Source organism: Oncorhynchus mykiss, chromosome 10 (assembly GCF_013265735.2).
Source record: "Oncorhynchus mykiss isolate Arlee chromosome 10, USDA_OmykA_1.1, whole genome shotgun sequence".
NCBI lineage: Eukaryota > Metazoa > Chordata > Actinopteri > Salmoniformes > Salmonidae > Oncorhynchus > Oncorhynchus mykiss.
The window spans coordinates 14,091,607-14,107,388 of NC_048574.1; the positions used below are offsets into that span (position 1 = coordinate 14,091,607).

A 15,782-nucleotide genomic window follows, 5' to 3' on the forward strand; every position below is an offset into this window, starting at 1 on the left:
AACAATAACATTTAAGACGGAGAGTTGTTATTGTATTGAGATAAACAAAAAGAATGCGCTCTCTCGGCCATGCGCTTACAGCCAAAACGGGAAACACTTAGAAAAACTACAACTTCTCCCTCATTTTTTCCCCAAAAACCAGCCTGGAACTCTTTCTAAAGACTGTTGACATCTAGTGGAAGCCCTAGGAACTGCAATCGGGGACGATTTCGCCCTATTATAAAAGCGCCAGGCATTGAAATTAGTGGTATGCTGAATTTTTTTTATTTTTATGGTTTGTCCTCAGGGTTTCGCCTGCCATTTCAGTTCTGTTATACTCACAGATATTATTTTAACAGTTTTAGAAATTAAAATGTGTTCTATCCAAATCTACCAATTATATGCATATTTTAGCTTCTGGGCCTGAGTAGCAGGCAGTTTACTTTCGGCACACTTCTTTTTTTTCCTTTTTTTTCCTTCTTTTTTCTTCTTTTTTTTGTTTGAATTTTACTAGCTACTATTTACTAGCTACTACTATTTTGTAGCTACTATCTTGTCTCATCGCTACAACTCCCGTACGGGCTCGGGAGAGACGAAGGTTGAAAGTCATGCGTCCTCCGATACACAACCAACCAAGCCGCTGCTTCTTTAACACAGCACGCATCCAACCCGGAAGCCAGCCGCACCAATGCGCCGGAGGAAACACCGTGCACCTGGCCACCTTGGTTAGCGCACACTGCGCCCAGCCCGCCACAGGAGTCGCTGGTGCGCGATGAGACAAGGACACCCCTACCGACCAAGCCCTCCCTAACCCGGGCGACGCTAGGCCAATTGTGCGTCGCCCCAAGGACCTCCCGGTCGCGGCCGGTTACGACAGAGCCTGGGCGCGAACCCAGGGACTCTGATGGCACAGCTGGCGCTGCAGTCTTTCGGCACACTTTTCATTCGGACGTCAAAATACCGCCCCCTATCCCAAAGAAGTTAAGAGGTTACTGTCAAACAGGCTGCTTATAATGCATAAGTGACTCTTCGGCTCAATCTGATCCTAATGCACACTCACTTGTCTGTTGCTTCTACAGAGCAAACTCTGACATGTATCTCAGCCAATCATTAACTAGGTCTGGGAAGGTGTGTGAGATAAGGCTGCAGTTAGAGTGTCGTTGAGGTGGGCCCCTCTGGCCCCCTTCCCAGACGTTTCATCCCTCTTCAACTGTTGTCCTTAAATCAAGGTTGAATTCCACCACCAGTGGACAGCGACATCCTATAATAAATTAACCCTCACTTTTAATGACCTTCCAATACATTACCAATACCAATACATTACCAATACCGAGTGGGGCAATTCAAGGTGCAATGATATGTTATCTACCTGCTTTCAAGAGGGGTTGGTGCATGACAGGAGAGAGCTCTGCTGTTTGTTGACGGTGTCAGATGGTGATGGATGATATCTGACAACACTACAACAACGTCTGGAGCAGCTATAAAAATGCAGCCAGTTTTCTGCACGTGAATAAGTGACTGGACTCAAAGGTCAACTGAACACAGCAGCAACATGAGAGATTACGATGGAATCACAGCTTTCTTGGGAACATGGGGACCCTTTCAGCGGACAATCTTCTTGGCATTGGCCATCAGTATCCTGCCCAATGGGTTTACTGGTATTTATATAGTGTTTGTAGGTGATACACCGCCACATGAATGCTATGTTCCCGAGGAGTATAATATCAGTGAGATGTGGAGAAATGTGACCATCCCAATGGAGACAATAAATGGTGCATCGAAGCATAGCTCTTGCTCAAGGCTCAAAGTGGAGACAGTTAGAAACTACTCTATCCTAAATATCATTCCAAATGTGGATGTCAACGTGAGTGAAATTGAGCTGGAAAGTTGCTTGGACGGTTGGAAATACAGCAAAGACATTTACCAGTCAACATTCGTCACCGAGGTGAGAAATGTATTGCAAATCAATGCAAACATTATTAGCCATTCCCAAAGACCAAAACCATTCTACGTGACAAAAAGAGTATGACAACCAAATACGTGAATGATGAACTTTAAATGCTTACACAAACACTTTGGATTGCACTGTTGGGTTACCCAAACCCTTACAACAACAAATTGCAGTTACAGTACAGTACATTGTAGTTATGTTGTAGTTGTACTGCAATTACTGCATCCAGAAACAAACCTCTGTTTTACTTTGCTGTCTAGTGTCATAATTTAGCAATTCACCGGTGTTTATTTTGCAGTTATAGTGCAATTACTGGCGTTTAAAATAGCACAGTAACTGCACTGTAACTGCAGTTTCACTTTTTGTAAAAGGAGAGAAAGGGCATTTCTGTAATTTAGGAAATATGTGTATTTTGCAGTGGGATGTGGTGTGTGATAATGCATACAAAGTTCCCTTGACCACTTCAATTCACTACTTTGGTGCGCTGGTGGGAACGTTCATCTCTGGCCAGCTGTCTGACAGGTCTGTAATGTATACTGTGTACGTCAGTCCTGATAGAGAATCATCTCAGACAATGTGACCTTACATAATTTTTCATCAACAGGTTTGGAAGAAAGCCAGCACTCTTTACTATGATGATAATCCAGATTGTGGCCAATTTCGCACAAATATTCTCCCCAAACTGGGAGGCATTCACTATTTTTTTCTTCTTTGTTGGTGCTGGATCAGTCTCAAACTACGTCATAGCGTATGTTCTTGGTAGGTTCAAAATAAGCATAACTTGTATCTACAGTATTTCTCGCACATTTGGTAAATTTACTGAACTTGCATATCTGGTCTTCAGGGACAGAAATACTGAGCCCTGGAGCTCGTGTGGTATTCTCCGCTCTTGGAGTGTTCCTGAGCTCTGCCATTGGCTACATGTTCATGCCGGCTGTGGCATACTTCATCCGTGATTGGAGGTGGTTGCTGGTTCCCATGACAGGCTCTGGAATAATATATCTCCCGCTATGGTGGTAAGCATAATGAATCCCCACAGGAATGTGTTTGCCGCAAAACCTTCTACTATGTTAATGCTCTGTGTACTCCTCTGTGTACTCTTCTTTTAGCGATGGTACTTCTTATCTCTGTCAAATACAAACATTAGCACGATTTAACATAGGGCCTCAGTAACGTTTATATAACTGTGCATATGCATTGGTATAGGTTCATCCCAGAGTCTCCCAGATGGCTGCTCTCTCAGGGAAGAGTGGAGGAGGCTGAGGCCATACTGAGAGATGCTGCCAGGAGGAACAGAGTCACAGCACCAGAGGTCATCTTCACTCCCGCAGAGGTGAGCAACCTTACTTAGCTACAGTTAGCTTGCATCATTTAATAAAATAAACCTTCCCAGGGATATGCAGTAACAAAAAACATATATAGAGGAATTTCAAAAAAGTGCCTATGTCTTTGATTCCGATGTAAAAATGTTAATATCTTTTTAGGCACCTATCCAGTTGAAGTCAAACTCCTTTTTGCTGGTGCTGCAATACATAAACTGAATGAAGTTGATTAATAACCATTGTTAAATCATTTGAGAGACTAATGCATCCCTTCCTGTTTTATGGTGTAATCCAGGTTATTCATCAGACAACTTGACCACTCACTCTGGCCTGACTCTAGTTTAGGTTTCTGAAGTGTTATTGTTTAACCAATGCAGTGTAGAACTGCAGAATAATGAAAGTGAGACGGTGGACTCTGTGCTTACGGCGATAAAGGAGAGACACGGGGAATAAAATACAGGGGCAATCTACTCTTAGCAATTTCATCCATTGTGCATTTTGCTCTTCTGAATGGTGTATCCTAATGATGATCCTAATGATGACTTATCTCCAGGTAGAAGATGCTCTGGCCATGAAGGACAAGAAACACAACATTCTGGATGTCATGAGGAGCAGAAATATGCTTTCAATTATAATTCTGTGTTCCCTTCTGTGGTAAATCTTAGCATCTGTTAACACAAATCCCACACAATCTTAAAGGAAAACTCCCCCACCCAAAAACGTTTTTTTGGTATTTCTTTCATTAGTCCATTGTTGACAAAGTCCCGAAATGTTTTGCTTGTCAGCAATCATTTTTTCATGATATGTAACTTTCAAAATACAGAAATCCTCGCATGATGCAATTTGCATCATATGATACAAAACACAGCATCATATTATGCAAAGTACGGGATGACTTCTTTATTTTGAAAGTTACATATCTTGAAAACTTGATTGCTGACAAGCAAAACATTTTGGGACTTTGTCAACAATGAACTAATGAAACAAATACCATAAATGTTTTGAGTGGAATTGTCATTTAATGACTGAATATTACTTTGAATATTACTTTGTTTGTGGCTGTTCATCTACAGTTGAAGTTGGAAGTTTACATACATCTTAGCCAAATACATTTAAACTCAGTTTTTCACAATTCCTGACATTTAATCCTAGTAAAAATTCCCTGTTTTAGGTCAGCACTTTACATTAAGAATGTGAAATTTCAGAATAATAGTAGAGAATGATTTATTTCAGCTTTTATTTCTTTCATCACATTCCCAGTGGGCTAGAAGATAACATACACTCAATTAGTATTTGGTAGCATTGCCTTTTAAATTGTTTAACTTGGGTCAAACGTTTCGAGTAGCCTTCCACAAGCTTCCCACAATGAATTGGGTGAATTTTGGCCCATTCCTCCTGAAAGAGCTGATGTAACTGAGTCAGGTTTGTAGGCCTCCTTGCTCGCACACGAATTTTCAGTTATGCACACACATTTTCTGTGGGATTGAAGTCAGGGCGTTGTGATGGCCACTCCAATACCTTGACTTTGTTGTCCTTAAGCCATTTTGACACAACTTTGGAAGTATGCTTGGGGTCATTGTTCATTTGGAAGACCCATTTGCGACCAAGCTTTAACTTCCTGACTGATGTCTTGAGATGTTGCTTCAATATATCCACATAATTTTCCATCCTCATGATGCCATCTATTTTATGAAGTGCACCAGTCCCTCCTGCAGCAAAGCACCCCCACAACATGAAGCTGCCACCCCCGTGCTTCATGGTTGGGATGGTGTTTTTCGGCTTGCAAGCATCCCCCTTTTTCTTTCAAACATAATGATGGTCATTATGGCCAAACAGTTTTATTTTTGTTTCATTAGACCAGAGGACATTTCTCCAAAAAGTATGATCTTTGTCCCCATGTGCAGTGGCAAACCATAGTCTGGCTTTTTTATGGCGGTTTTGGAGCAATGACTTCTTCCTTGCTGGGTGGCCTTTCAGGTTACGTCGATATAGGACTCGTTTTACTGTGGATATAGATACTTTTGTACCCGTTTCCCCCAGCATCTTCACAAGGTCCTTGTTCTGGGATTGATTTGCACATGGGGACAAAGATAATACATTTTGGAGAAATGTACTCTGGTCTGCACATGGGGACATCAGACCAGAGGACATTTCTCCAAAAAGTATGATCTTTGTCCCCATGTGCAGTTACAAACCATAGTCTGGCTTTTTTATGGCGGTTTTGGAGCAATAACTTCTTCCTTGCTGAGCGGCCTTTCAGGTTATGTCGATATAGGACTCATTTAACTGTGGATATAGATACCTTTGTACCTGTGTCCCCCAGCACCTTCACAAGGTCCTTGTTCTGGGATTGATTTGCACTTTTCACACCAAAGTATGTTCATCTCTAGGAGACGCATCTCCTTCCTGAGCGGTATGACGGCTGCGTGGTCCCATGGTGTTTATACTTGCGTACTATTGTTTGTACAGATGAACGCGTTTGGAAATTTCTCCCAAGGATGAACCAGACTTGTGGAGGTCTTTGCTGATTTATTTTGATTTTCCCATGTCAAGCAAAGAGGCACTGCGTTTGAAGGTAGGCCTTGAAATACATCCAAAGGTACACCTCCAATGGACTATGTCAATTAGCCTATCAGAAGCTTCAAAAGCCATGACATCATTTTCGTGAATTTTCCAAGCTGTTTAAAGGCACAGTCAACTTAACATATGTAAACTTCTGACCCACTGGAATTGTGATACAGTGAATTATAAGTGAAATAATCTGTCTGTAAATAATTGTTGTAAAAATGACTTGTGTCATGCACGGAGTAGATGTCCTAACCGACTTGACAAAACTATAGTTTGTTAATAAGTTTAGTTTGTGGAGTGGTTGAAAAACGAGTTTTAATGACTCCAACCTAAGTTTATGTAAACTTCTGACTTCAACTGTAATTCATTCGACTTTGTATATTTGATTTCCCTCTGCAGGATTATTATCGCATGTGGCTACTTCGCCCTGATTTTGAACACCTCCAACCTCAGTGGAGATCCCTATATCAACTGCTTCCTGTCTGGAGTTGCAGAAGTGCCAGCCTATTTCATTGCCCTGTTGCTGCTCAGATACTGTTCCAGACAGTTTTGCCAGTCCTCCACTCTCTTCCTAGGGGGAGCTGTTATTCTCTTCATTAACATGGTCCCAACAGGTAAAATTCATTGACCGTCTAAGAGGGAGACCTCATTTACAGATCTTTATAAACATCACCTAATTTACACCTGGTTGTCTCTCTATGTTTCAGATCTCCCAGGAGTGGCTATCTTCCTGGAGATGGTGGGGAAGTTTGGCATCACGGCAGCATTCTGTGTAGTGTACGCAGTCACGTCGGAGCTCTTCCCCACCGTGGTGAGAAACATGGCCATGGGGACGTGCGCCATGGCAGCACGCATCGGAACCATCATCTCACCCTTCATCATCTACCTCGGTAAGACCAATCAATCAGTTAATTAATCAATCATCAATGTCAATATTGGACTCTTAAAGTATACATATCCAATCTTGTAAGACCTGGATCACTACCCATTTCTTTGTTCAGTAGAGATTAACAAGATTGAGTGGATGTATTCGACAATGTCCCTCACTGTTAATTTGGTTTTCTGATGTTCAGACCTCTCCCTTGATATTGAAAATGTCTGTTTTATTTATTTGCAGGAAATTACTACAAGTACCTACCATACATATTGATTGGTAGCCTTGCAATACTTGGGGGTCTGTTCTGCTTCATTTTACCTGAGAGTTACGGCAAGGTTTTGCCAGAGACCATCTTACAGATGCAGCATATCAAAGGGTGAGTTTGACTGTCCGTCCGTCTCTACGTACATTCCTCCATCCATCTTGATGAAGAATTGTTTCAAACATGTGTTTTAATCTTTTCTACAGGTGTCGATGCAACACAGACCAAGACACAGAAAACGTAGATAGCAAATCAGAGTATAGGAAGGAATCTAAATTGTAAATCTTGTACTTTTTCTTCTAAGCTAACATATGGAATTGTTTGTACATGGTCATACCATGGATCGTTTAACTATTTGATTTAGAATTTTAGGACAAATTTAGGTATAAAAGAATATAGTGTATATAAAAAAAGTTAGTTGATAAAATATTGAAATTTGGCCTTAACTACTCTAACCCATAGAAACACATTGAATAACACATTCATAAATGGCAAAAAAGACAGTCAAAAAATAAAAAATAAGGAATAAGGTTTTGAAGTGTCTGTCCTATATCTAGGAGATATAAGAAAGTTCAGGAAATAAAAACATTTTGGACAAATATGGTTATGGACAAACATTTTGGACAAAGTTTACTAGTCCCGTGACACTAGTGGGTGTCGTAAAGCAAAACAGAGAACACCATCATGTTCATGAGATTCCCCTTACCACAGTCCTACAGTATAAGCTTGTAGCCCAAATGGATCGGACGCTACAGAAGTTGGAACATCAGCATTACCAAATTCAGATGAGTCATGTGGAGCTTGTGGTGGTCACAGAGAAAGATGGACGTTTTCGTGAGAAGACCGATTTTCAGGATGTATCAAGGTCTGACAAACACTGCTGTAGCTCGGCCACCTTCCTCTGCAGATGCGGAAGGACAACATAGCCTGATGTTGTGGATTGAGAAACAGCCCAATGCAAAATACATACAGTATCTCTAGCATAAACTGACAGATTTTGATGGGGATCATTATGTAACTTCGATTGATGCACAGGTGCGTCAAAAGACTGTTAAGGATTTTTATATGAATGTACTGTACACCTAAACATCATACAACCAGCAGGCAAAATGAATGGTTAAGTTACAAAACTTATCACAGCATTTGGACATTAATCGTGTAGAGGTTAAAAGATAAAGACAAGTTCCTCTTGAATTAATGTGGATGCCTGGCTGAGACAAGATAACTACATAACTCTTGAGTTATGCATGAAGAGTCCCATAACCTTGTAGCACTATTGTTAGAGAGGGGTAAAGATAAAGATTTTGTTCAGGCGCCAGGCAGGCATTAACCCTACCGAAAGGAAAAAAGTTGGATAGATAGAGTAGCACTACCACAGACACACACACCAGCAGAAGAGACTGCCTTGAGTGTAGCTTGTTTGCCAGATAGCCAGTGGAGAGAAAAGATAAGACACACCATATGAAACACACATCACAGCACAGGGGTAACCCAACCAATAATACCTCATACAATAATAATGGCTGAGAAATTTAACGGCAACTTCCTAGAAACAATTTACAAGAAAGAACTCAGTTATCAATATTAGAGGATTTGCAATAATCTGTAGTACCTCCCAGTGGAGGAGTGCAGAGGGTTTGAATGGGGGGAGAGGATGTGGGTGTTCATAGACAAAACCAAGGCTTTAATTAAAATGCCCAAAATCTTCTCAGCCACATGTCAATAGTACCACATCGCATCAATACAGTTCAAATAACAATACACAATAAACTCGCAGAGCAACCTCCCTTTAACTAAAATGTCAACCCAACTACGTCTGGCAGGGCAATAATAATCCAGCGACACTGAACATCAAAGGGAAGCGCATCGGGGAAAAAACTAAGTCTGCTGCAGCGAAAAGCCCAATAGAGGGAAGAGAGAGGCTTGCAATTGCACTGTCTGTCCATCTTATGGTTTGTTTGTTGCACTTCAAAGTTTCGCAACAATGTCGCTACTAATCCATGCGATCAATAACACGGGCGATCGGGTTAAAGACTATACAAACTAATCACTCTGAAAATAAACAAGACTTCTGCAGCGTTGCACACACTGTCAAACTGCCGTGCCAACCAAGAGTGTTTTACAGAGAGCCAGAAGAGCTATCTATATTTCCTCTTTTCTGACTGCTGATGCACTCTTAAAGTGACAGTGCATGGTGAAGACTCCATGCAGGATTTCATCACACTCCTCCCCCCATGATAAATCAAAGCCTGTAGAAACAGAGAGGATGAAGACTTTGGCACGTTCATGTTCCTGCTACACAAAACCAGGGAAGTCCTCATCATCAGAGTCCTCCAAGAAGAGGTCCTGCAGGTGTTGCTTTTGCCAGCGATCCAGCTCTTCTGCCGTTGGGTAGCAGGGCTTTAGGTCAACAACATGCACCGTTCACTGGCCTCAACTGCTACACCATACGATATGGACCTTTCCATCGCGAAGCTAGCTTGGCAGTGAACTGCTTGGACGACTTGGATAGATGATGAGAACGGACCCAGACACGAGACTGGGGTGGGAAAAACACGCTCGTCTATGTTTGTCATAATTTCTGAGCTGCCGTTGTTTGGCTTTGATTCTGCTGGCTAGCAAGGTGTGGTGGTGTTGGACTGCATCAAACCCTGGGCAGTCAGGTGAAACGTTGGAACTTTGCAAGACTCTGTTCATCGGACCTTTTAGTGGTCTTCCGAGATGGAGTTTGGCGGGAGTGACCCCAGAAGTCTCCTGGACCGCAGAATTCAGCGCAAGGCAAAACTCAGGAAGATGCTAATCCCACCTTGTTTGCTGATCCCCCATGAATGAAGCAATCATTCCCTTCAGGGTTCGGTTTACCCTCTCGGTCAGGTTGGTCTGAGGATGGTAGGCCGTGGTCAGCTTGGCAACTACACCCCAGTAAGTACAGAGGTCTTTGTATATTCCTGCTATGAACTGTGCACCTCGTTCAGAGAGAATTTGGTCCGGAATCTCGAATCTGGTAAAGATCTCCCTTCACAGAATTAGAGCAATGGCTGATGCAGTGGCTTTGCGGAGTGGAAACAACTCCACCCAGTGTGTGTAGTAGTCCACTACCACCAATAAAAATGAATCCCGGGTCCCCCGGCTGGGAGGAAAAGGTCCCATGAGATCAATTCCCAGCATTTCATTGAGATGGTTCACCATGGTCTGCTGCAGTTTCCCGGCAGGTCTGTCAATGTGTGGTTTGTACTTCTGGCAGACTTCACACGGTTGTACAAACATCTTGGTATCAACCCACATGCCTGGCCAGTAAGCCAGCTCTTGTAATCTTTGGTAAGTCTTAAGAACTCCAAGGTGGCGGCCACTCATGGGGTTGGCATGATACGCTTGGATCATCTGGTCACTCAAATGTCTGCATGCCAGGTCGCAGTTGTAAATGAGAACTTGTTCTCACCTGGTTAAAGAATGGTGAAATAAAAAAATGAAGTAACAAATGTAGAGGGGATGATGATGCGGTAATGAGTGCTGTGTGGTCCATCTTCTCTTGGAGTTTTTCGATACACTTTATCCTGAATTATGCTGAACTTCTCGTTGAAGCGACTCTTTGAGTCTTCTTCAGACTCACTCTTGTGGATTGCCATGATGGCGGCATCCTTCTGCTGTGCTCTCCACACATTCTCATCATCCAGAAGGAAGGATTCATCCAGACACTTAGCTGTAGTGTAAGTGCTGCATAAGGGAGGACAAACATTGGAAGACTCTGTGATCCGAGAAAGGGAATCTGGTAGAATATTTAGTTTTCCTTTGCGATATTCAATGATGAAGTCCAACATCTGCAGTCCGATAGACCAGCAAATAAGATGGCTGTTGGTCATGCCTGATGCCAGTACCCACTGTGGTCTGTGACAATGTGGAAGACCTTCGACTCCAAGTAGTAGCTCCATTTCTCCAAAGCTCAGACCACAGAGAGGCACTCCCTTCAAGTTGTTGAATAATTCATCTCAGCTGAATTAAGGGTGTGACTTGCATAGGCAATAACTTCTTCTGTTCCAGGTCCTATTTGTTGAGCCAAGACTGCTCCAAGTCCTGTTGGACTTGCATCCATGTACACAATGAAATTAGCATTCAGTTTAGGATGTCCAAGGAGTGATGAGACTGTTGAGTGCTTCAAATGCTTCAGATCTCCTAGGACAATCTCCATCAACCTATGGAAGGTCGCTTTCTGTTATGGCATTCAGCTTCCTGTAGTCTACACAGAATCGATATCCACCATTTTTCTTTGGAATCAAGACAAGCGGAGAAGCACATCTGGAATAAGAAGGTTCCACAACTCCTTTCTCCAACATGCTTTGGAGCTGGTCTTTGAGAATTGCCAGATTGGCGGGGGACAGTCTGTAGGGACGTTGCTTAAATGGGGACTTCATGCCGGGTATAGATTTTGAAGACGGTTGTACGGCCGGGTGTAAGAGTACAGACCTCACTGTTCTTCTCCAGCTGCCACCTCTCGTTCTACGACAGACATGCCTGTTCCACTGCTTGTTTGATGTAGAAATCAGAATCAGGTTTGCTTTTGCTCTCGAATAGAAGGGGGGATACAGCTGTAATCGGTGTGATAGCTGTGTTCTCTGGCTTCACTGGTGGAACTTGTTTTTGTATTTTCTTTGTATTTTCTCTGTCTTTGTCATTGTCTTCATCTTGACCTAGACAGAACTCTGAATAAGGTAGCAGGCTCTGAAATCAGTGCATTTCCAGGTTGAAATGGATGATGCCGGGAATGGTCAGAACTCAGCCAATAGGATGGTTTGGATATTGAGATGGTCAGTCCACTGAAGAACACGAAGTCCAGTCCAAGGACTACAGCAAATCCAAGACTTGGATCTGCAAGCATAGCCACAGGAAGGTTAATAATCTCATCATGCAGCTTTATTGTCATGTCAATCCAGCCCAAGGGAGTGGTAGGTTCTCCATTGGCCAAGTACAATGGTCCTTCCTCCCAGGTTCGAAGCTCCTTGTGAGGTAATGCCATGTTTCGCCACAGGGGCTCTTGCATCAGGGTGTAAGTTGCTCCAGTGTCGATTATGGCCTTCCTTCCCAGTTCCTAACAGTCAGAGGAACCAGTAGTTGTTGCAGAATAGGAATAAGACAGCTAGTTGTGCTGTCTGAAGTCTTCATGGTGGGCATTAAGGCCGACCCAATTGTATGCAAGCCACCACGCCTGTCTAGACTGTTAGTCTTCTGTCCTTTCTGACCTTTTCCTGAATTCTGATGCTGGCCATAGAGGGGGCAAGAACCTGGAGGACGTTGGACTTTACACTTCCAGCACATTACTGGATTTTTGTCTTGGATCTTGGGCAGAAAATGGCTGAGGCAGTTTAGCCCCAGGAGAGTTATTGGGATACCGGGATGAGGGATCAAGTGTTTGCGTTTGTAGGTGGTGCTTCCAGTCCTTCTCAAACTGAGTCCCAAGACACACCAGATCATCCACATTCTGGACATGTTCCCAAAGTTGACTGGCAAGGCGGGAGAACCATGTTCTTAAGAATGAGTTTGACCATCTCCTGCTCAGTAATATCAGCCTTCCATCTCCTACATAGAACTCCATAGGAGAAGGCAAAGTCTCGTATTGGCTCTGCTTCACCCTGGACTCTGTTAAGAACACGTACCACCAGTTCATCCTCATAGTCCTCTGAGAGGAAGGTAAGGTGGAAATTACAAGATTATGTTATAATACTTTAATTGCATCAAATGGTTGTTTTATGCAACAGAATAGAGGGTTCTTATAACATTATTGTGTCTCTGTGAACTGAAAGTGGGCCTCTGGGAGATAACACTGACAGGAGATTTACGATGTCTTTTGGGTGAATAAACCTAAACAGACCGCATTCCAGAGCATGAGTTAATGTTTCTGTTCTATAACGTACCAAAAAGAGATGACCCCAGGGTCAGACCTTGGTCTCTACATGAAGAAAACTGTTTTTACAGCAGATACTGTCTGCTGTGAATTATAAGTATATTTCATAAAAATCTAAACCTTGTGACCCATTCCATACATTTTGTGTTATAAGTTTGTCTCTCCTCATTTGATAGTAAAGAAATTAACCACCAGAAAGGATGAGAGGAATCTTTTTTTAAACTCTTCCCAGGTTGACATGTTCATTGGCTATCTTCCACAAGTCTCTTGCTGTGCCATGGAGAAACACTGCGGCGGGTGACAAAAACCTCCAAGTCAGTAAGGGGACGGATAGAAAGGAAATCATTACACTTAGATAGGAAAAACAGTGGATCAACATCATCTTCTGGGCTGCCAAAATTGGGGAAAAGTCGTTTTATAGGGAGGGAGCTAGAGGTGACATTACAGTGGCAAGGGGTCTCGGGGAAACGGTAGTTCTGTTGTTTAACACGATCTTCCTTGGGGTTTCTGTAGTGCTACCTGTTCCTATTCGCTTAATGACAGGGCCAGTGGCAGAAGTAAACCCTGAGGGAGGTGCAGAGGATTTGTCCAGAAGGGAAAAGCACTGCATTACCTCCTGATGTAGCTCCTCCAGTTGAAGGTCTGTGGCCTTCTGTGCTTTTTCCATTTCATTAGAGGACTCTTTTTGTGTTTGATCAATCAGAAATTGTAATTCCCCTTCGAGAGAGTTCTTCATGTCCTCCATAACCTCTTTCAGATAAGAACACACTCCCTTCACAACAGATGCTGTCTCCTCTGCTCTCTGTTTTTGTTCCTCCTCAAGATAGAAACTAACCATCATCTAGTCATAACCTATGAGTGTTTTGAAACTCTGCATTTTCCCTTGAACATCCTGCTTCAGAGAATCTTGCAAAGATTTCAGTCTCTGAACAGTTTGTTGTTTGTTTTCCTCGAGTTGACGGGAGAGGTGAGCCAAACTCAGCTGCACATCTTTCTGATAAGCCTCCACACTTTGAGTTTGCGAATGGCATTCTCCTGCATTGTCAAACTATGGTTACTGTGTGTCCATTGTAGTTCCATTTGTCCAGTGAGCAAAAATACACTTCTCACAGTCTGTCTGGGCAGAGTAACAGGAAGAGGTTGAGGGGAGGGTAATGGTGGAAAAGTTATGGGCGAGTCAGAAGCCTGAGGATAAGGGACAGTGCTACACCACATTGCGGAAAAAAATAAGTCTGCTGCAGTGAAAAGCACAATTGAGGGGAGAGGGAGAGAGTGGGTTGTTGACTTCAGGCTTGCAGTTGCACTGTCTGTCAGTCTTATGGTTCATATGTCAAGCTTTGCAACAATGTAGCTACTAATCAATGCGATCAATAACCGGTGCAGTCGCAAAAGATAACAACCACGACGTAGAGCGGTAACACCGGCGATCGAGTTAAAGACTTTACAAACTAACCACTCTGATAAAATCAACAAGACTTTCTGACTGCTGATGCGCTCTTAAAGGTGCAGCGCATGGTGAAGGCTCCATGCAGGATTTCGCCCCAACCTCTCTAGCCTCATCATTGGCTGCTGCTCCAGTTGTGTGCAATGGCCAAGCAACTGAAAGACAGTGTAAGCGGAAGTAGCCAAGTTAGTGATTATTATAAAATGAAATCACATTGGGGACCCTTTCAGTGGACGATTTTCTTTGCATTGGCTGCCAGGATCCTTCCTAATGGGTTTGTGAGATTGCCGGCCGATGCTCTCTCACATTGATAAGACAGAAATGGTGATATTGTAATAAATAGATTATTTTAAAACTTGCAGACCTACCAGCAGTCCCCTTCACAAACAGAACATTTAAACAAACTGAAACGTTTCAGGCAGCAGGCCACGGGTGTGAGCAATATGCTAATTAACAAGAAAAGGACTGGAGCTAAGCACAGGCAAAATCATAGAGGAAAATATTGTTCAGTCTGCTTTCTACCAGATACTGGAGAGATGAATTCACCTTTCAGCAAGATAATACCTTAAAACACAAGGCAGAATCTACACTGGAGTTGCTTAGCAAGAAGACAGTGACTGTTCCTGAGTGGCCTGGTAACAGTTTTGACTTAAATCTGTTTGAAAATCTATTGCAATATCTGAAAATGGTTGCCTAATAGAGATTAACAACCAATTTCACAAAGCTAGAAGAATTTTGTAAAGAATAATGGGCAAATGTTGCAAAATGCAGTTGTGGAAAGCTCTTAGAGACGTACCCAGAAAGACTCAGAGCTGTAATCACTGCCAAAGGTGATTCAAACAAGTATTGACTTGTCTAATTAAGACATATTAGTGTTTTACTTTTCATGATTTTGTTTTACTAATGTTTGAATTCTTCTTCCACTTCGAATATTTTGTGATGATCTAAATCCATTTTAATCCCACTTTGTAACACAACATAAAGTGGAAAAAGTCCAGGGGTGTGGAAACTTTCTGAAGGCGCTGTATGAAGGGGAAAAAGCTAGATCTAATGAAGCTAGCCATTCCAGCTTAGGCTTCATCAGTACTATGACGGTGGAATGGCCGTAACTATATATACAGAATATAGTACACAATCAAATAAATTACCGGTCAACATCTAAATATTGCTCCCAGCGTTGATCAAAGCTCAGAAAACGTATATTCTTGACCTGACTGAGTTGTAATCGTGCTTGCCTCTTTGCGAAGAAGTAGAATCATGAACAGCGGTTTGATCGTTATCTTCGCCTGGGTAGGCTACTGAGTTCTCACAATAACTATGCTTTACAGAGAGAAGGCTACTGAGACAGACAGCGATGTGATGCTCAGTGGTGAGGCTGAGGCAGGCTACAATGCATGCAGGAGGAAGCAGAGGAGACAGAGAGAGGAAGCAAACAGAGAGAAGTTAGTACAGTGGTTCCCAAACTAGGGGGTCGTCACTAGTT

At 42.7% G+C, this 15,782-nt stretch overlaps 1 protein-coding gene across 1 annotated transcript; it reads left to right on the forward strand.

Moving 5' to 3' along the window:
* The first annotated feature begins 1,346 nt into the window (after nucleotides 1-1,346).
* On the forward strand, nucleotides 1,347-7,491 carry LOC110533374 (solute carrier family 22 member 4). The gene is made up of 10 exons (XM_021617507.2): nucleotides 1,347-1,924; nucleotides 2,349-2,452; nucleotides 2,535-2,689; nucleotides 2,775-2,946; nucleotides 3,137-3,263; nucleotides 3,806-3,906; nucleotides 6,220-6,434; nucleotides 6,528-6,710; nucleotides 6,938-7,073; nucleotides 7,166-7,491. Exons 1-10 carry the CDS (start codon nucleotides 1,532-1,534, stop codon nucleotides 7,239-7,241), a joined length of 1,662 nt encoding a protein of 553 aa, XP_021473182.1. The 5' UTR covers nucleotides 1,347-1,531; the 3' UTR covers nucleotides 7,242-7,491.
* Nucleotides 7,492-15,782: the final 8,291 nt, after the last annotated feature.